This window comes from Nymphaea colorata, chromosome 2, assembly GCF_008831285.2.
Source record: "Nymphaea colorata isolate Beijing-Zhang1983 chromosome 2, ASM883128v2, whole genome shotgun sequence".
Lineage (NCBI taxonomy): Eukaryota > Viridiplantae > Streptophyta > Magnoliopsida > Nymphaeales > Nymphaeaceae > Nymphaea > Nymphaea colorata.
The window spans coordinates 16338453-16359199 of NC_045139.1; the positions used below are offsets into that span (position 1 = coordinate 16338453).

General features: G+C 41.0%; 3 protein-coding genes and 1 long non-coding RNA gene across 6 annotated transcripts; 1 reads left to right on the forward strand and 3 right to left on the reverse strand.

Moving 5' to 3' along the window:
- Positions 1 to 1667: 1667 nt before the first annotated feature.
- On the forward strand, positions 1668 to 2506 carry LOC126409773 (uncharacterized). Its single transcript, XR_007572462.1, has 2 exons — positions 1668 to 1906; positions 2075 to 2506. It is a non-coding gene; the product is annotated as an uncharacterized LOC126409773 (long non-coding RNA).
- A 1791-nt stretch (positions 2507 to 4297) lies between these two features.
- LOC116248752 (miraculin-like) lies at positions 4298 to 5035 on the reverse strand. Its single transcript, XM_031621715.2, has one exon. It carries the CDS (start codon positions 5003 to 5005, stop codon positions 4415 to 4417), a length of 591 nt encoding a protein of 196 aa, XP_031477575.1. The 5' UTR covers positions 5006 to 5035; the 3' UTR covers positions 4298 to 4414.
- Positions 5036 to 8730: 3695 nt separating this feature from the next.
- Positions 8731 to 11574, reverse strand: LOC116247759 (kunitz trypsin inhibitor 5-like). 3 transcript variants are annotated; one of them, XM_031620062.2, is made up of 2 exons: positions 10175 to 10314; positions 8731 to 9460 (listed from the first exon to the last, which is right to left on the reverse strand). In XM_031620062.2, the coding sequence occupies exon 2, from the start codon at positions 9453 to 9455 to the stop codon at positions 8781 to 8783; it is 675 nt and encodes a 224-aa protein (XP_031475922.1). In that variant the 5' UTR covers positions 9456 to 9460; positions 10175 to 10314; the 3' UTR covers positions 8731 to 8780. The 3 variants fall into 3 exon arrangements, with proteins under 3 accessions (XP_031475922.1, XP_031475921.1, XP_031475923.1); XM_031620061.2 differs by having other exon boundaries at positions 9187 to 9460; positions 10211 to 11574; XM_031620063.2 differs by having other exon boundaries at positions 9322 to 9460; positions 10175 to 11574.
- Positions 11575 to 11721: 147 nt separating this feature from the next.
- LOC116247758 (uncharacterized) lies at positions 11722 to 16154 on the reverse strand. Its single transcript, XM_031620060.2, has 2 exons — positions 15401 to 16154; positions 11722 to 13069 (listed from the first exon to the last, which is right to left on the reverse strand). The coding sequence occupies exons 1-2, from the start codon at positions 15738 to 15740 to the stop codon at positions 12186 to 12188; spliced, it is 1224 nt and encodes a 407-aa protein (XP_031475920.1). The 5' UTR covers positions 15741 to 16154; the 3' UTR covers positions 11722 to 12185.
- Between the last annotated feature and the right edge of the window lie 4593 nt (positions 16155 to 20747).

The window sequence follows — 20747 nt, forward strand, 5'->3', positions numbered from 1 at the left end:
GAAAAGTAGCCTCTATCTAAGTAAACATAAGCATGGTGAACCCACCCCCAAGTAGAAAAGGCTGTGCACTTTTTCTTTCCAGTAATTGAGGAGAATCTCCATAAAGTCCACCAAAGTAAAGAATAATTATGACATTCAAATGTGACCAAAAAAGAAAAACTGCCATGGCAGGCTCTCAATGCGAGCTTGCCTGGCATCTCTTGGCCGTATATATGTCATCAGAAGAAAGTTGGTAGAAAAAACAAACCTAAATGCGCCAAACTTTCAGAAATGGATGACAATCGGTCACTTATGACCGTAATTGGTATAATGAGACTACTGTGTTTGTTTTATATATGACTTAAAGGATGAGATTTCGGGTGAGCGGGAAGATTAATCACACAGGGTCAAGAACTACATCAGTTTTTCACATGCTTCAGCTTGCACATAAAACCCGCCCACCTTATGGTACAAGAATATAGTCCGTTGCAAGTCAAGTCAAAGACTCGCACCTAACACACCCCAACAGTCATCCATTTGAGCTATGCCCCTCGAGACTAGTAAACAGATAGATTTGGATCAACCAAATATTTAAAAAAGTATTGTAAGCATAATTAGATTATAAAATGAAATTTGCATGCTTTGGACCTCGCCAGAGTCAACGACTCTGGTAAGGTAGCTGATTTGTTTTTGGTATAACCACTCACAAACCAAACCAATATATGATGTTCACTGCCTCCACATGTAGAGTAAGTCTACATCAACCATTAATAATAAGGTGTTGGTGATGGTTGTCATCCTTACTTTTATTGAAGTCTCCCACCCACTTTATTGCCCACTTTTTTCTGTTTTTTTCGTGGAAATTGTTAGTCTTAAATTATGAAATTAAATTCTTATTGTGGACTTTTTTTTTGTCAGAATTTCAAAAAACGAGGCCCCCTCTAGATTGACATGTCCCAGTCCAAGGGGACCTACATGGATTGGGGACATTTAATTATTAGTTTGCCTTTAAATCTCTCTAGTAGTCCCGAAGGGCATAACTCAAATGGGCATGCTATGATGCTAGGGTGTGTTATGCAGCGCATTTCCAGGAGGATTATGATCTTATCCCATAAAAAGAGAGCGAGTTATACATGGAATTTTGAAGCATGTGGAGATCTGACTGTTGAGGGAAGGAAAGGGGGTTTTGTTTGGTCGGATTTATTAAAGAAACTTAGATCCTATTATTAATTGGATTCGGATTTGTATGCATTTTCATAATAGAGTAAGAGCATGCCCATATTTGTAGCGCAGAAGTTTTGTTTTTCATCCAAGTTTAGTGTCGAAAACGAACATGTTGTAGAGCATTAGATGACAAGGTTATCTACATGTCAGGAGACTTGTGTTTAAATCTTGAAGTGAACACTATTACCTCTCAATGCACTCTTTCTTTAAATCGTATAATCTGCTTAGATTCCAAAACATGGATTGTAGATGAATGCCAGAAGAGACTCTGGCCAATCTAAGAGTAGTGAGTGAGTGGTGAAATGAACTACTTTCCAAAAAAAAAAGCGTGAGGTAAAAGCTTGAGAGAAAAACAAAACCAACAAAAGACAAAGCACTGAAACGGATCAAGTGATTATGGAAACACAGCTGGTGGAGAGGTGGAGGGCAAATGGCATGGCTCCTTTTTTGTCACAGAGCGCGAATTGGTTGGCGGGAAAAGAAAGAAACCAATTTAATCCAAGATGCGCCTCACTGTAGACCGCATGCTTCCTCCTTTTATTTTCACCGTTTTCCTTTTTTTCTCAATGGTGAAGAGGATCGTTTGTTCAACCCAAATTATCCATGGATAACTTCTCATACGCTTCAAAACAATGTAGATCATCAAGGTGAAGAATGCCCTGCGATTTCAACGTCTGCCCATGACGCCCAAACATGAGCAGCGGTGGGTACTCACGAGGCTTCTTTGGCTGGCGTCCATGTCGTCATCTCTCTACCGCGTCCCCTTTGGCGTTTCGGAGGAGAAAAGGAACCATCGATAGCCGACAATGGCTGCGGTTAATTTATCAACCCTCCCCAAATGGAAATGATTCGCTTTTTCTTTCTTTTACAGTGAAAAGATCAGAAGAATCGACCATGCTGTGCTCTCTTTCTATCTGTCCCTACTGGTTGATGGGTAGCGGCGACACAGGGAGGGAGATCAGAAGAAGAGGGTCCAGGGAACGTCAGCCATATATGTAAGGAAGGAAGGTTTGCAGGGATTTCAAATTTATTCTTTCTTCTTCTGATCTGGGAGATGATGCCAAGCACTACATGATCGGGTTTCCATTGCTGTGAGCTAGAGCCGGTCGTCTCACATGGACATTTTGGTCTATCCCAACTTGGGTTCCATGAACATACAGCTTTTTTATCTTTATAGTTCCGTGAACGAGCAGTACGAGAGGCAGAACAAGGGAGAGAAAGTTTCTTAGAAATGCATTTCCATTCTTGGGGGTTCCACTCTGCATTCTATCAATTCATAGACAAACAACTTCTTTCATTCCGATCAACTTTCTGAACACTAATCCGAAGTTGTTTCCCTTTCCTGGACAGGAAAGCAAATGGGGTTTAGGCTAGTGACCTCTATTTGTAGACACTATTGATATTAGAAGAAAAAGATTATAAACTATTTAAAAATTGTAGAAATATGAACAAAATCTCTCTGAGTTCTGTAACAAAGTATGAATCAATCGCTCTAAAAAAAAAAATTGGACCATTGAAAAAAGAGACTATATGGTTTATCCGATCTCTTTCCTCTTTTGCTTCAGCATTAATGTCCTTAAAGATTGTTGTCCACAAGATGAGTAATCTCCCTCTTTCAGCCTGACAAGCCACTTGGAAATCGAGTAGATGAAATTGGAATCTTCCTCATCTGTGGGCCAATGCAATTAAAATAATTGGTATCCCCAATAATGATAGAATGATCCAATCCATCCACCACCATACATCATAATGCAATACTAAGCATGAGAAGTTAAGCATGAAGAAGATGAAGCGCCGAAGATGATGAAGCTCCACATTTTCCTTTTGACAGAAACGAAAATCTTAGCCAAAGAAAAGTACAATCCCCTTGGCTAAGGAGTCGGAGCCGAAGACTTTTAAGTCTTTGGACAAAATTTTTTATGCCAGAAAACGGCATCCAAATATTGAGACTTAGTTCACACATGGCATAAAACCCGGCAGCTAAGCCCACAAAAGTAGAATAATTGAGACCAAGTCACTAAAATCTATCTGTCGCTCTGCAACTTTGATTATAAGTAGTCTTGTTTAGTTGTCAGTATACTAATGAAGAGGTAATAACTCCGATTGAAGGGATCTTGGGGCAGAGCAATACGAAATGAGTGAAAACCATATCTATTTGAATTAAGGACCTCTCTAAAGCATAAATGTTGAAACCCTTTCTCCAATGTCGCTTCTACTGCTAGCGTTTGATCTCGTGTGACTGTTTATCACCAAGATTTTGATACATCTGCAGAACACTGTTACAAAAGATTGGTGCTTTTCTGGGTTCTTCACGAAGGAGCAGTGTAATGTTTTTAATACGACCAACAACAATCTTGTTGATGGTAGCTATGGTGCCTTTTCCAGAATTCACAACTGATATAATCTTCAGGTTGAAACACGGTGCTACTTCAGAACATGTGAAAGTTTATGCTTTTCAAGCATATTCTCTTTCAAATTGGAACGTGGTTTTCATCTTCTTCTTTAAGAAAAAGGCATCTCTATTATTTTATTCAATTTGACTATTTTTATTTAAGGTCGTGATCAGATAATGGTAGATATATATCTATTTGAGAACTGCCAACAAATATAAGGTCCATAAGAAAATGTCTAACGGTGACGCTGCAAATAAAATCTTTTTTCTTTTCAAAACTTCAGATACCAATTGGGATTACAGCCGTGTGGTCAGCACAGACCGAACTATACCAATGATTTCTAAAGAGAATGGAGGCATAATATAAAGTTATCCAAGGTACTAAAGAATGAAATTTTCAAGCGATTTCATGAGCCACAAGCAAACCACTTCGTTGACTTCAGCACCCAAATCAAGCTCTCTTCTTTTATTTCAAACAGGCTGTAAGGGAAACCTAAACCTGAGTCTTTCTGGCAGTAGCTGCAGAATAGGAGAAATAAATTCAGCAATCCACTGTTAATTTTTTGTTTGCGCAGCGCCGGAATGCGGCTGTTTTGGACGGAACTCAGCTGGTTTTTATCTGAAATCCAACTCTGCCAATTAACTCTGCAAACTCAAATTTCACAGGTCTGGAACCAAAAAAGTCCTCAAAATACATTGCACTGAAAAAAAACGGAAAGAAATTTCTTTTATTGCACGAATAATGAACATGGAAGAAAGAATATCCTATGTGGTGTTCGTTGCATGTACAAGTATGAAGCTTATCTTCATGGTCGTTGCTCAGGCTTTTCTGAATTTTACAGGGAAAGCAGGGTCGCTCAAGGCCAAGAACTGACTACCATTTTCACTGTAAATCCCGACGTTCCCACACACAACCCTGCAGGATTCGCAAACCGTTGGGCAGAAGACCAGTGCGTAGTGATCCCCTTCCTTCTCTATCTTGAACCAATTGCTGACCGTGGCCGGGCCCGGGTTCCCGGCCGTGCCGCCGAGGGTGATAAACCTTTGCCCTGTCGCCTCATCGACTCCGGCGTACTTCCAAACCGCCGAGCTCCCACAGTGGTTCACGGACAGGAACTCGATGTTCAGGTCTGTTACGAGCCGAACCTCCTTCTTCCCGGTGGCTGGCGCGAACGTCAACTGAGTCCCTTGATCGAGCCCGGAGTCTGCTTGAACAACATTAAACGGGCAAGACCCACTTCTTGAAAGGGAAGTCAAACCGCCGGACCGGCTACTGTGCGCCGGCAATATGTAGTAACCAATCCCTGCCCTGACTGGGTTTCCGTCGACATCAAGAACCTGGTCGGTCGCTGACCGGGCTCGGCCGGTCAAAGCCAAGAGAAGAACGACCAGAGGGAAGATAGCCAACATTTGTGTATCTTTCCTGTATGGGGATGTTGAGGGATGGAAGCATGGAGCCTGCAGTTTAAACTTGTTGGCCTATTAATAGAAGAAGTGGTAGCTCCCAGGCGCGTTTAGCTGCCAATACTGACCTATACATATTTTATCTGTTGAAAACCTAATCCTTTGACTTCTCTCCTTCAATGGCATTCCTAATTCAGGGAGGACCCAACCAAACCTAGATCTTGGTTGACCTGGACTCAGTCAAGGACTGTGTGAGTCTGGATATCTATCCATTGATTTACAATACTGTAATTCACAAGTGGACTGCTCCTAAACCCTTCCTAAATCGGCAAGAAAGCGGGTGGAATTTAAAGAATAAACAAGATTGATGTAAGTTGACTCAAGCAAAATTAAGAGAGTTGAGTTTTTAGATGAAATCCACGGTAATCTAAGGATCTTAGACCCATGGATTGAAAGTTTTCGACCCCTTCCCCTTAAGATCCCAAATCTCTCAAAACACACCTTTTAATGCAACTTCATATCAAACTCAATCTTAGTGTCTCAATCAATTAATTCTTGAGGAGGCTATCTCCTTTTTATGAGAAGAACATTGGATCCGGGGTACATATCAATGTGCAGATCTAGTGCAGAATCGGAGAATTGGTCTTACCAGTCTTCTTTGAAAGAAGAAGGTTTCAGACCGGCTGCATTTCTATCATTCCTGTTCCAGCCTGCAACTTTCTTCAATGCCTCACAACCCTAAACCTAATTGAACTTTCTTCAAAGGCCATCCCTAGTCCCCATCTCCTTTTTCTCTCAGTCCCCATCTCCTATTCCTCTTTCGTTTTTGGAAAAAATCATTGGGTGACATGGTTTCTTAAGGGAGCATTTGATTGCCTCCGACTAAAATCTTCAGGATTTAAGATCAAACCATCCTCTCACAAATCTTAATCCGGCCTTTTTTTTTTTTCAATGTAAGAAGATAAAATAAGGGTTTCAATTTGAAATTTGGCCTAAAATCCTTAATTTGATAAATATAAAATTTTGTGATTGAACTTTTACCATATCGACAAATGGATGTCACACCAGATTCCTAGATTTTAAATTGGAAATAATCAAAACGTCCCTAGTGCCTAAAAGTCACCAAAACCGTTCGGAATGCACACCAGCCAAGAAATGACTTTTGATAACTGGAAGGAAACACATATTTAGAACATTGGACTGCACTATTTAATTGGTAGACCCTTCGAGTGGCGTGGATGGGCAGAGACCCTGCCCGAATGAAGGTCGAAACTCCCCTCCCCTTCAAATATGTTGTCCGAGTATAGGCCCATTGTGCATTAACTTGTACAGCACTCTCATCTCTGTTTCAGCACAAGGACATAACGCCCTTGTGGTTCGAATTAGAGATGTTCTGCCTACGCACCCCCAATGTTCCAGGGATTCTTCATTTTGGTTTTGAAGGCTAGGGTTCCCTATAGTCTAATGTTTTATTTCTTCTTTGGGGAGTCCAATTCTTGGTGTTACATATTGCCTTCCTTTTTGCCAATAAAGGGTTTTTTGGGAACGGCATGATATAACCACTAAGATGTTATTCCGATGAGTGGTAGTGTACTGAGCGGTAAGGTGGTCCACCTCCTCGAAAAACTCGTGTTCAAATCTTGGATAGGTCACTGTCACGTCTCAGTGTTCTTTACCTTTGAACAATAAAATGTCCTGAAACATGCTTTGTGAACTCAAGAGTGTGTGGCTTCAGGAGACTAGTGGCTTCTCTTAGGACCAGTGAAATGAACCACTTACTATATATATATATATATATATGTTGGGGAGAGTCTAACCTGGCCAGGCATTAACTTGACTTGAGCTCAGTATGTAACAATTAAAAACTAGACCCGGTCAGGCATGACTTGGGTTAATGGGTCATATTAGATGATAGATTCCAACTGATACCTCCTATAAAATAAAATATATATATGTGTGTACAACCATAGTTAATGTCACATGTCTAACAGACCAACGTATGCCTGGCCGGTCTGGGTCGGGTATCTCACCTGCATTAATGAGTCAGGTTGGGCTCAATGCTCATAGGACCGGATCAAGGTCGGTCCAGATTAGAACAGGCTCGTTTGAACCCCACCCAGGTCACCTAATTTTCCATCCAAAAGAAGCCACGATTTGACACCAGTTTTACTTCCATTTAGGGTTGATGGCAGCAGCACCGTCTCGATCAGCAAGAAGTGTCTGGTGACGGTGCCTCCACAGGATAATGCCTACAGTTGGGAATTGCTGTTTCTGGTTCACCAGAAATACAGCTGCCGCACCTACCGTCTTATGCATTGTAGTTTTCCCGTTGTTTGTTTCTCTAGATTTGGAGTCTAGCGCTACGCTCTTATCTGTCAACTTGTTTTAAAAAAGAGAAGAAAATCAATGGTGGTCGCACTCTGAAACTGAAACGGGACCTCGACTGTTTGTATCTTTCCTCTGTGGGGAACCGCAGCAGTGGTTTCTTTAGGGTGGAGCTATATAAATATTAAAACCTTTTTGTGGTTATCAGCGCGGCGTATTTTCTTACTACCAAGTTAGTGGAATCTGAGAAATGGGCTTTTATGAGTTCATGGTAGTCGTATAGCCCTTGGGCAGGGAGCCCATGACTGTTGAGAGCTGCTGTTTGTCTTGTTACAGTGAGCTAGTTCCAAGAATCTTTATTGCAGCTAAAATTATTTCAGCAAGCTTCTCTTCCCTCTTCAATTTTAACTTCCCACTCATGTAAGATGGTATCAAGGAACTGCTGCTGTAACTTGAGTTGCTTGCCTATACAGCTTCTCTCCTCACAAACATGAATCGCCCTTCCTGTTGCTGCAATCACGTTAGGGACCTTGTTTTAGCACCAAAATAATATATGCTTTGGTTGGTTTTGATGTTAAAACCAGGTCCGTAGCACCATCTTAGCATCAATAAACAGGTTCCTTATGGCAAGATCTTGCATTGGTATCTCTGGACCTAACATATAAAGGAAGAACAATGGGTTTAACACCTTCCTAGAGCAGATTCTTGGAATGCTTCAGTTATTTCACTGTCGCTTCCATGGAAGGTGACAGTCAGTAAGGGTCGCGGTCACAACCATAGCTAAAAAGCAATCCTAGTCACAAACAATTTTTGATAATTTCATCTGACCCATGAAACTTCAGTGTCGGGAATGGACAATGTTCAGATTCAGATAGTTTAGACACATAACCATCAGATTTAGTTCATAGCCAAAAAAAAATCCATCCTAAAACCGTATAGCCTTGCGAGCTTCACCATTCTGCGAAGCAATCTCTGATCTGTACTGAAACTTGGCACCTTTGCTGATAATAAACAAATTAGACTTAGATATGGCAGCAATTAAATATTGCAATCAGATTTCATAAGTGTTAACTTAGTTATTTCAGAGGATCCAATCTAGGTGCACTTTTGTTCCACAGGGATCATTTTCTGAGCTTTCCATGTAATCGACACCCCAATTTTTTCAGCTTAGATCTCCTAGCTGAATGATTTCTGATTATGCAGCAGGATCCGACCGAATACATTAACAATAGAAACACTTGGTTAGGCTACAGCTCCTGTTATATTGTGGTACCGCAATTTACCCACCATAATATCAAGAAGACACAGCAAGAGCATAATAGGAAAACCAGAGACATCAAGGGCTCCTTCCAAGCATTACCAAATGTAAAGGAAGAATAGGAAACCATAAAGAATGCAAACTTGGATGGTCAAACAAGAAAGTAGAAGGAAACTTCTTGAATAGTCATAACAAGTTCTACCGTCTTGAATTTATTGGCCTTCTAATGGACAAACTTCTTGAGTCCCTTACAAATTTTACAGCGAGTGCAGGATCACCTAAAGCCAACAATCTTCTACCATCCATCGTGTAGGTACCAAGATTTCCACACACGACACTGCAGGAATCGCACACCGTAGGACAGAAGACCAGCTTGTAGTGATCCCCTTCCTTCTCTATCTTGAACCAATTGTCTACCGTGTCGGCACCAGGATGCCCAACCAGACCCCCGAGCGTGACGAACCTGTGATTTGTTTCCTTGTCAAACTTGGCCAACTTCCAAACAGACAGGTCCACGCAGAGCGTAACTAGGAAAAACTGCATGTTCAGGTCTATCCCAAGCCTGACCGTGCCTTTCCCTGTGACAGGATGGATACTCAACAGGCTACCATTGCTGAACCGGGAGGCTGACAGCATCACATTGAAAGGGCAGGAACCATATTCGGAGATGCCAGTCAACCCTCCAAACTGGGTGTCGTTCACAGGCAACATGTAGTAACCCTTCCCTGCTTGAACTGGCCTACCAGCTATGTCTAGAACATGAGGTGTGCTGGCCTTCGTTAGGTCTACCAAAGTTGACAGAGCAAGGACCAAAGAAGTGACAAGCAACATTTTGGTTCTCTGGTGCCGGACGCAGGGAGAATGGGAGCACATCTTGGCTGTTTATAGGAGAGCACATTACGAATGTTAGGTACAGTCTTGGGCACAATTTGTCTTGACATATATTTATGAAATCTAGATCTCAAACCTCTAAATAAGGATGCTATTCTCTTGGTCAGAAAAAAAAAAACAAACAAATAAAAATTGACCAACAGTCAATCCTGTTATCGGGGAAAGCAAAAAATAAAAGTTGAATGCTTCTCAACTGGCTACACACATTGAATATCACCCTGGTCTTTTGTTCTATCCTGGAGAAGTACAGACCGCTCTCCCATACTCTATCAACTGTAATTTTCTGATATTGCTGGGTAGAACTTATCTTTGTGATCTCTAGATTATTCTACCGACAAAGAATAACATTCAAGTAAACCCGTGCAATAGAACTCCATTTACAGGCATGGTCCTAATCAAAGTCATGAAAGTTGTTCTAGGAAAAAGCTTCTTCAGCTCCATCATAATAAGAATGTACAGAAGAGAATGACAGGAAAACCAAGGGCAAATTGGAGCTCGACCAGCTTTATCAAATGTTAGGGAAGAACAAAAACCAAAAACACTCACACCATTATAGTAAGAATGTACAGAAAAGCATAATAGGAAAACCAAGAACAATTGGGACCTCCTTCCAAGCTTTGTCAAAGGTAAGGAAAATAAAAACCACGAAAAATATGACCTCGAATGGTTAAACGAGAAAACAAAAACAGCAGATGCAGCACCTTCAATAATGGTCAGGCAGCTTCTAAGTTTATCACCTTGAATTTATGGACCTTTTAATGGACCACTCTTCCGATCCCCTTACAAATTTCACAGCAAGTGCAGGATCACCTAAAGCCAACCATCTCTTGCCATTCATCGGGTAAGTACCAACATTTCCACAGGCGACGCTGCAGGAGTCGCATACTGTGGGGCAGAAGACCAGTTTGTAGTGCTCCCCTTCCTCCTCAATCTTAAACCAATTGTCGACCGTGTCTGGACCAGGATGCCCCACCAGACCCCCCAGCGTGACGAACCTCTGCTTGGTTTCCTTATCAATTTTGGCCAACTTCCAGACTGACAGGTCGACGCAGAATGTCACTAGAAAGAACTGTATGTTCAGATCCATCCCAAGCTGAACCGTGCCCTCCCCGGCGAGGGGATGGAAATTCAAGAGAGTCCCGTTGCTGAACTGGGAGGCCGACAGCATCACGTTGAATGGGCAGGAACCATGTTCGGAGATGCCAGTTAGTCCCCCAGACTGAGTGTCATCGGCGGGCAATATGTGGTAGCCGACTCCGACCTGTACTGGCATACCATCTATGTCGAGGACATCAGTTGTGGCAGCCTTGGTCAGATCCATCAAAGTGGAGAAAGCAAGGACCAGAGGAATGGCAACCAACATTTTGACGGTGCCGTCTGTAGTGTCAGCTGCAAGGAGGATGAAGCTCGTTTTGGCTCTTTATAGTGGGGCGCATCACGGGTGTTGGTACAGGCAGCGGCCGTAACTTGTCCCGATCTGCGCCTGGATGACACCTAGATATCCTGTCCCTACAACGATGATCTCTATACTGTGGATGAGAAAAATAAAGAAAAACTGTGTGAGTGTTAACCCTGTTCTGTAATGCGTATAAGCTGCTTATACACATACGATGACTTCCTGTCACCCCCGATCCATGTTCTCATCAGGGAAGATACAAGTTGTCGCCCCACCTCTGCTACTAGCAGTTTTCTTCATTGCTGGGTGCAACCGAACTTTTTGAGTACTAGCATCTGCCCTCAAGCAAACTCCTGCGAGTTTAGTTGGCGCTTGTTTTCTGAAGACCTGCTTCAGATTCTGGCCGAACAATAAATAGACCAGCTGCAAATTTCAACGAGAAATACGGGCAAGAGAGTGGTTTATTTGAAACGCCTCGACAACACACCAACATATTAAAATCTTATTTCGTTTGTAGCAGGAGAAAGATGATCAAGGATCCGCAGGAATGATTATCTTATACATTGCTTATTCGCGCGGAAAAAGTCGCAGGCCATCACACGGATCCGTCGTGGTACATCAACATTCAAAAATAACCATGGCAATGTGCATCCTCCCCAAATTCTTTAACAAGAAAAAGGTTCAAGTTGCGGAACAGAAGGTGGTTAGTTTTGAAGTCAGGAATCCGATAGAAAACTTGACAACGGTGGATGTTTTTCCGTGCCTCGACCGAATTGCAAGAAAACGTAGAAGGCGCGACTAAAAGGACTCGGACTACCACTATTGTTCTACTACAAGCACTGGATGACAATGAGTCAAGCCAGAAAACACGGAATTTCATATAGCCAATTATCTGTAAGAATGTAGCAAGAGGCTTACCTTCTTACACTAGGGACCGAAACAATAATCTTACAAATGAAGCAGGTCATTTAAGACATGTCAGAGCAGTCTTACACACTTATTTCAATAGTCATATTCCACGCCATTGAAACCTTAAATGGTGGGTTCTTCATCTGTTGTGAAGCAAAGGCAAGGCAAATTCAGTCACTTACAGTAAGTAGGGTACCGACAGAAAGCACTGTTGCCTAAATATATACATCAATACTCAATGATGGCAGAACACTGGGCGCGCGTCTGCTGCCTAGGAGTGCATAACCTCAACAGCGATATGCACATGATGATGAGCTACTAAGACAAAGCCAGCTACTAGTAACGTGATTCGGTGAATCTTCAAATCTTTGACAGAAACCCATTTCCCCAATCAAATTTTCTGATAATCAATAGAGACTGACGAGGCTCTTGCTTGTAAAATTAACTGTACAAGATTCAGGAAACTGTACCCCAGCTTGCTCGCAGGCTTCCTTTGTAATATGCCGGCACGAGGCCACATCCAAATGATTCAATGATTTGCAACAGTCCACTAGTGCTCTGATTCCATTAACAGTAACCTTAGAGCAGCCAGCGGCCTTCAAAATCCTCAAACAATGATCAGCCCTTTCGCTCAAAACAGAGAATGCAGCATCTGTTATCTTGTCACAGTATGCAATGCAGAGCTCCTCCAGATAGACACAGCATGAGAAGACGTAACTCAAAGAGCTGTCGGAAATGTTTGGGCACCAGTCCATCAGCAAGTATCTCAGGCTGCCATTAGAGGTGACAGCCAGATGTCTTACAGATTCATCAGTGATATTTCTACATCCAGCGATTACCAGTGTCTCCAGATTACCGCAACTACTTGCCAAGGAAATCAAAGAACCATCTGCGACTTTGGAGCAATCCAAAAGCTTCATAGTCCTCAAGGAACCCCTGCATGCATTGGCAACGCTTGAGACCCCGACATCTCCCACTTTATTGCATTTGCTGATGTCCAGAATCTTGATCTGGCGGCAGCCTTCAACCAGAACAGACAACCCAGAGTCTGTTACCTTGCAGCATCCATGCAAAACCAATTCTTCAATGTGATGGCAACGTTTGGACAGGACCTCTAGCAACTTATCGGAAACTAATTTGCAATTATATAAGTTAAGACACTTTAAGTGATGACATCCTTTAGCAACGACCGACAATCCCTTATCTGATATTTTTGTGCAGTTGGAAACATCTAATGATTGCAGATAAGGAAGACCATTACCAAGCTGCTCTAGGCCAACGTCTGTAATATCTGTGCAGTAACAAAACAAACTATTAGATTAGTATTGCAATAGTACCCCAATTTCATATCAGTTACAAGCGACTGAAGAAACAAATCATTAGTATAAACTATAAAGTCAGAATCATCCTTCATTAATCACGCCACATATTTTACGTGGTCAAGTTCCTAAAGATACTAATCAATCTAGGAAGATGACAGATGCATATGAACATGCATCAAGCAATCTGGTGTTGAACCTTGGCAGCACAAAACCCTGGCCAAAACCACACATATCCTCATTTGTGAACCATAACCGGTACAGTGACAATCGCCTAGGGGTTTAAATGTGGTTATGGTGTATGTTGTACATAACACCTGTTGATTTGGTCTTAACTCAGTGCATAACCTATGCAGCCTACATGAGGAAAGTGATTGTGCCTTTCCAAGGCAGATACATGAGGTATAGGTGAAAGAGTTCTCAATGCTACCTATCGCTTTCCGTGAAACCAACTGGAAGTTCAGACTTCAAAACAATTCTACATAGAGTCATGGACATCCTTGGACATTTCAAACAAACGAACTAGTCCTGCTAAGCTGCTGCTATAGAATATTAAATCCACCAGACATTGGGATTTATGTCAATGACCCAAAGGACACCATACAAATGCCAAAAGGAAAACGAAAAAAAGAAATAAATCTTCTGAAATAAATCACTTTGAGGTGCACAGGGGCACAACTCAAGTGACATGATGACAATAACCATAGCGCACAATGCCTCAGCTTGGTCCTAGAACAAACTTTCACATGAAGATATATGATAAGGACAATTTTTACTAAGCATCGGTTAGTAACCCTCTTCGATGATGCAATCCTCACCACATTGGTTGATTTCACAAAAGGCAGATAACAAGTCAAGAATTAAAAACCCAAAAATGCAACAAAAGGCAAATGTAAGAAGTAATGCCTCATTTACTTTCACCAGTTTCTCAATTATTGGGGGATTAAAAGGTTCAGTTAGGCTTCAATCTGTGCTTTTGCATCTGAAGTTTATTTTTATTCTGTTAAGGACATCATAGTGTCATCTCATCTATACAGAAAATAGATTGAATCACTATGACATTTTGTTCACACCATTCTTCTGATTTACTTTTTCTTAAATTTTCCTGTTTTCACTTCATTTTTGTGCCTGTGCCTTTTCTGCAAGTCCATGAAGCAGTGGTGCTTCTAGTTGTCGTGTTCTACATCATTAGTCGTGATACTTAGCCTTCTGCTGTTCCCCCAAATCCCTCATAGCTTTTGAGAATCGCCTTTCAGCACAAAATGTTGCTGCATAATTTCTAGAAAATCTTCACTGAGATATATGGCTCAATTAGATTTTATGTTCTATAATAGAAGTCTAATGAGGTAAAAGGTTTTTAAAGAGCTATTTTTAAACCATCATCTCTTCCTGCTGCAAAATACTATCAGAAAATGATTTAAGCAATTTGCAAGCATGAACTAGACTTTGGAGACTGAATTCCCATTTTCTGCAACAAACTGAGTACTGTCTTCGAGTTTTTATATGCCAATTGTTGAACGATTGTTAGCCATCATTTTCTCTGGTCAGTCTGATCCCACCAATTTACTAGCTTTTGCATCACACTAGTAACCCCAGTGAAGACTTATAGCCTCTCCGCCTCCGGTGTGTAATATCCAATTCCATCGAAGCACTAGAAGCTACAAGATACATCTAATTTCAGCTGCTAATCAAAAGAAAAAGAAATGTAAGATGCGTGAAAATCTGCCTCAGGAAAGCCTCATAGCAACCAAATGTAAACAGAAAACCAACACATTTACAGTGACAGAAGGTCCATAACAACACGCGCCTAAATTTGCACGCGACAAAGTAGTATGCAAATTAAGTGTTAAACCCTGGGAGCAACCAATGTCAAGCAAGGAAATGCAAAATGCATCTCAGAGAAAACCTCGGAGCAAGTAAAAGTAAACAGAGGCCCACAACCTTTATATTATGGAAACCAAGGAACAATAGAACCCAGAAACAACCATAGCAAGCAAAGAAATGAAAAAGGAATCTCAGACAAAACCTCAGAGCAACTGAAAGTATATAGAAGCCCAAAAACTTTATACCAATAATCCATACGATATACGCTTTATTACTTACATAGCAAATTCATGCATACTGTGTTCATAATAAATAAGCATCGAACAAAGGGTACCAAACGTTCCACCAACACTCAACCAAACAAACCACGACCAATCCAAATACACAACAGACATAAGCAAGGGAAAAAGAAAAAAAAAGAAAACATGAACTCTATGAGTGGAAGAAAAAAAAAAGAAAGAAGGAAAAGAAGCGCATACTTTTGCAATTCGACAAGGCGAGGATCTGCAGGCACCTGAATCCCTGAGCAATCACGGCAAGATCGTCGTTGGTGACGCCAGGGAAGAAGGACCTAGACGCCGACTGGGACATGTCCAACTCCAGCACCCCAGGGAACCTAACAGCCATCTTCCTCAGCATGAGCGGCCCGGCCCTCACGCATAGTTTCCTCCTCCCGGTGCTCTGCACGGACAGCCACCTCTTGCAAACAAGCGAGAAGCTGCTTCTGTCCCCATCGCTCTGCAGCTTCTCCAGTATCCCCCGCAGCTCGTCATCCGTCAGCACATCGTTGATGCACAAGTCCGCCTCCCTCTTCGCCATGGAAACACCTCCACGAAGAGAGAAACCACTTTCTGACTCTCCCCGACGGACTGACAAACCACCAACTACGAGAAAAGGAAAGAAGCAAGAATTTTTTTCGAATGATTCTGATGATACCCAGCTAGAATCAAGATACCAACGTTACCAAACTCCTCAGATCGACCCTCCTCCTCCTCTCTTCTCCTCTCCTCTTAGAATATAAGATCCCGTGAGGAAAGTGGGACGGGAAAACATGCGTAAAAGGGGGAGAGAGAGAGATCCAACCGCTTACGATAATCCCAACACCAGAACAGATGGAGATTCCCTTACTTCTTGCTTGTTGCAGAACCCTAAGCCCCCTGGTCTCCCTCTCTCTCTCTCCCTCTGCTAAAGGGAAAACAGAGAGAGCAGCAGAGGAGGGTGGGAGGAAATCTTCATTTTTCCCCTTTTCAATGCCTTCAGTGCAATGGGGAGAGAGATCTTGGTTGAGGTCGAAAAAGGCCTTTGACTTTAAAAAGTAGGCCCTACGCTTTTCCTTCGCATCTGACGCGTCATCGACGGCTGAATTCTCCCCGACCTTTATGTGGGACCCACATCACCGTTCCTTACCCTCTTTGCAGTCTGAAAACCTCAAAGCAACTTATAAACGCATATACAAAGTTAACATTTTACCTGCGACAACGATTTTATAAAAATCTAATAACGAGTGTCAAATATTTTTAATTATAATTTTTGTGGTGAGTTACTTACGCTATTAAAATATGGTTGATTAATCTTATTCTCTATGTGTTTGTTTCACTTTACATTCACGGTGATACGATACCTAACATCTTAGATTGATGAATTTAAGGCCGACCTTATCTTTATCTGACCTTAAATTCATAGTTTTTAACATGTAACATGGATTTAAAATTAATGTTATTGATATTAAATTGAACATCTCTCAAAATATACTTTTTTTTATGCAACCTTAAAATCACAACCTACATTACATTAAAGAACCAAGAATACACACACATTAATTTTAAAGAACCAAGAATATACACGCCTGTAAGGACTAAACAAATCAAAAGTCATATTCTTGAAAATATATAACCCAACAAACTAGAATAAAGATGGAAGTCTTTTATAATTGCAGGAATGAGGTGATTGGACCACTACATACTTTAGGAGGCAGCAATAATTAGACTGGCTACCAACCGGACATAAGAAATTTCTCTCGATTACCATGTTTTTTGCCCTTGGCAAAAATTAGTATGGCAGCACCTTATGCACCAAAGTGTGTGAGCCGATCAGGAGCTGCCTTTTGTACATTATGATCATAACTTACAAAATGGAAACACAATAATGAATAATCTAGGGAAATTTTAATTTTTGGTACTACTAAAAAGATGACTGTATGGGGAGTCAAAAAAACTAAGTGCAATCCCATTGTCAATGAAAAACGTATTCAACGTTGGCCGACTTACTAGTTTAATTTGAATTGTGAATTCTTTTATTGAAACACACGACATAGCAAGTCTATATATATAATGCAACGAAATATGTAACACTAAGACATATTAATTCAAATTTCATACTTACATAATATATGTTGCATAAGACGCAAATCAAGTCAATATATTACGTGTATAACACACATGATGTTGTTGCCGTAACCACCCAATTGAGATTTGCGCCTTTGCTTTCACTTGACTCTGCCACATACATTAAATAAATTAGTGGAGATTTCTTTTGCACATGGTATAGCACCAATTTGAAGCCTATTATTTATTCTAGTTATTTCTTAAGCTTTTTGCAGACCCAACTAAGGTTTTTGTAAGGGCATATGTGTGCTTCTAATTATGTTTCTAACAGTCTATATTGTTCAGAAAACCCAAAAAAACTGTATGCAAGAGGCTCTTCTCAAACCACGTAAAATTTCTTGATTTTTGCTTCTTCTTTTTTTTTTTTTTGCTTGGCAATCCCTGAATCGGTGTTAGATCGATGTTGGCTTTTTTACCCTGACAATAGCTTGTTTAGAAAGTAATAGATATTGCATAATCAAATTTATGTTGCTTGAACTATTTTGAAAATTCACTAATAAGTCTCACTGATTTATGCCGTTTGTGCGTGGAAGAGGCTTAGCACATTGAACTAGATGGATCGCAGCCCAGTTGAGCATCAAACAGAAGAATTATGACTGATTTGGAGCGATTCTTTGCTACTTATGATTGATTGTTCACTAGACCAATGCTATCTCTTGGAGGTTCCATTGCCAGAAAATTATCAGGAAAAACTTCGTTTGCCACAATGAATTCCGTTATTGAACGATTTGGAACAAAAGGATTCCGGCTCAAGGAGGTTCAACTGTTTGGAATTTATAAATATGGCCATGAAGTTCATTAGACTCGGGCATTGCCATAAATGTTAGGCCATGTTATCAACATGATTGAGGCAGTTATCTTAAGATGTCGAGTCTAATGAAAAGATATGGCGGCTACTTATTACAAATAAAGCATACCAAACAGATGCTTAGTTTGTCCATAAGTGGCATAATCAAGGGCCTAGTTCCTCGCTATTGCCTGCAAAAGTTAGCAGAAAAATTTTTGTCAGCCACAATATGCTCTCTAGTGGGTCGTTTGGCAAAATGGAACATTTGTGAATGTTTTATGTATCTGCTACCCTCATATAAGTAGTATTTGTGTGCTTCTAGAGGGAAAGGTGCCATAAAACAGTGTCAGGCTCAGTATTGTTCTTCATCACCATCTATCAGGCATATGATCGCCCGAGGCTAGATGTGATAGTTTACCGTTGCTTTCATTCATACTTTCTAGTTCTCCAACTACCAAATGACCCCTAGAGTAAAAATTTTGAGCTGCCCAATTCATTGTGCAGAAAATCTTATCTTCTAGTAATGATATTATCAAGATATCTAGATGCCATTACATCATGCATCAATGACTATGTAAAATTGTGATGTTGTTTCCCAATATAACCTTTGGACATTTCCTGTTGTAGAATCGCCACAATTACTTTCCAATTTTGCTTCATAAGCTGTCATAAATTAAAAGATTAGAGCACCACAATAGCTTCTTTCATTTTTTGCAGATATAAAACTTGTGACAAAGTTCATGAGATGTCATGAACTCAAAACTTATCAAGGACATATTTTGTCACAAGCCTGCAAGCTAGGTATGCCTGTTAACTGGCATTATAAGCACAAATAGGAATGTCAATAAATCGGATTCGAATAAGATGTACTCTTAATCTTTTTTTTTTGAGAAATTCACATATTTGTATTTGAAGACGGAAGAAGAAAGGTCATATTTGATTATGAATCCAAAATCTAATTTCTAAATCTAAATCTGATTTGAATCCAATGTTTGAATTCACACCAAATCCATATTTGAAGTTTGAACCAGATCCGGTTAACTTTTCAAATGTAAAAGCATGAGATGTACGATATTTATTTAAGACTGAATCCGATCCGAATGTGATCAGATGTCATTTCTTAATCAGATATTATTTTTTTCTTATCTGAAATTTTCATGATCTGATTCAAATCAGATAGGTGCATAGATTAAATTTGAAGTTAGAAAGCACAAACATGTAGCATTTATCTAGTTAGTAGGTATTGCAAAATACATGCCTCCTCTTACATGCGTTTCTCCGGGGGTCAAGGGCTTTTTCCAAGCTTGCCAAGAGGGAGCAACAGCAGCAGACTCCCACGAACACAGTGACAGTACAGCTTCCTCACATACAACATTATTGGCTGCTTTTTGTCTCGGCAACAGCCCACTAGAAGGGCTTAAAATTAGTCGACAGGTAGAAGATTACATGAACTGACAGAATTTTCGCTACACCAGCATCGTGTCTGCTCAGCAAAAGGCCCCAGAGCCACCTACCATATCCTGGTTGCTTCAATAATATTTATTATGGTAACATTTTGCAAACGCTCTCTGCGTTTCAGAAACTCACTCATATCTGCCAATCTCTCCCTTTCTCTCTCTTTATACGCTTGTTTCCTCTTTCTCTTACCTAGTAAATGGAAACCCTGCTCTCCTACTATATCTGGCCTAGCTAATCCCTCCATAAATTTGGATGCCTCACTTCTCGGGCTGCCTTCTTCTCAGACTTCTCATCTTCATCCTTCCCTTCGTCTGCACAGCAGGAGCGGAGACCAGGAGCAACACCATCAAGCTCAAGAGCAATGGCTTCCCACCTTCATGCCTTCCATCGACAGCCCACCAACGACCAGTTCGAGATAATGGTAGACGAAATTCCCATGGAGCAGCCAGTAGCGAACCCTGGATTCCCTGCAGGGCCGACCATGAACATCACCCGGAGTATGAGAGTGAACACTCGAGACACCATCGACGTCGAGCGTGTCATCTGCGTTACTCAAAGATACCTTGTTCCTGTTGATCTTCCTCAAATGACCGTCCAACTTCCCTATGGTATATTAGTTTATTCTTCTTTTCATTCTCTTTCTTTCTGCTTCTTTCTGGGATTCTGAATTATCTCATGCCCATGATCCTTAGTCGAATAGTATGGCCAATGGTGCTGGCCTCTGATTTTACTTGATAACTCGATGTTTTTTCTTTCTTTCTTTCTCTTCGGTGGTGCTTGACGGTTGTGCATGGCAGACTGCGTAGGCCTCAGTCTTCTCCTGCTACGTGCTTCACAGAAATGGACGTCCCAATTTTAATTATTTTCTTTCACCAGGAGAATGTTTCTGCTGATATTGGTTTTACTGCTCTTTTGATTTGCATCCTGATGATGCATGGCTGCAGGCTTTTCTGATGTAAGCCCTAGTTTTGTTATCTTTGCGATATGGGTAGGTTCATTTTCGTGAGGGGACGGGATACTGAACCACAAGAGAAGAAAGGTTGCTCTGTTCATGAGCTATCTTACATGGCCTCTTCCTTTTGCATGGTTAGATTAGGGTGGAAATGTCGTGTTCCATCTTCTTGTTTTCTTTGTGCACAGTTCTCCAATTCAAATTGTTTCTACATGCGTACCAGCCTAAGAGATGGCCCGTGACCT

Excerpts from the sequence above, each read along its gene's own strand:
- LOC116248752 (XM_031621715.2), bottom strand. The coding sequence starts at position 5,005 with ATGTTGGCTATCTTCCCTCTGGTCGTTCTTCTCTTGGCTTTGACCGGC.
- LOC116247759 (XM_031620061.2), bottom strand. The coding sequence starts at position 10,836 with ATGTTGGTTGCCATTCCTCTGGTCCTTGCTTTCTCCACTTTGATGGAT. Across the intron at positions 9,461-10,210 it reads AAAAGGTCCATAAATTCAAG|CCAAGATGTGCTCCCATTCT; the intron begins GTGATAAACTTA and ends TCCTATAAACAG.
- LOC116247758 (XM_031620060.2), bottom strand. The coding sequence starts at position 15,740 with ATGGCGAAGAGGGAGGCGGACTTGTGCATCAACGATGTGCTGACGGAT. Across the intron at positions 13,070-15,400 it reads CGCCTTGTCGAATTGCAAAA|ATATTACAGACGTTGGCCTA; the intron begins GTATGCGCTTCT and ends GTTACTGCACAG.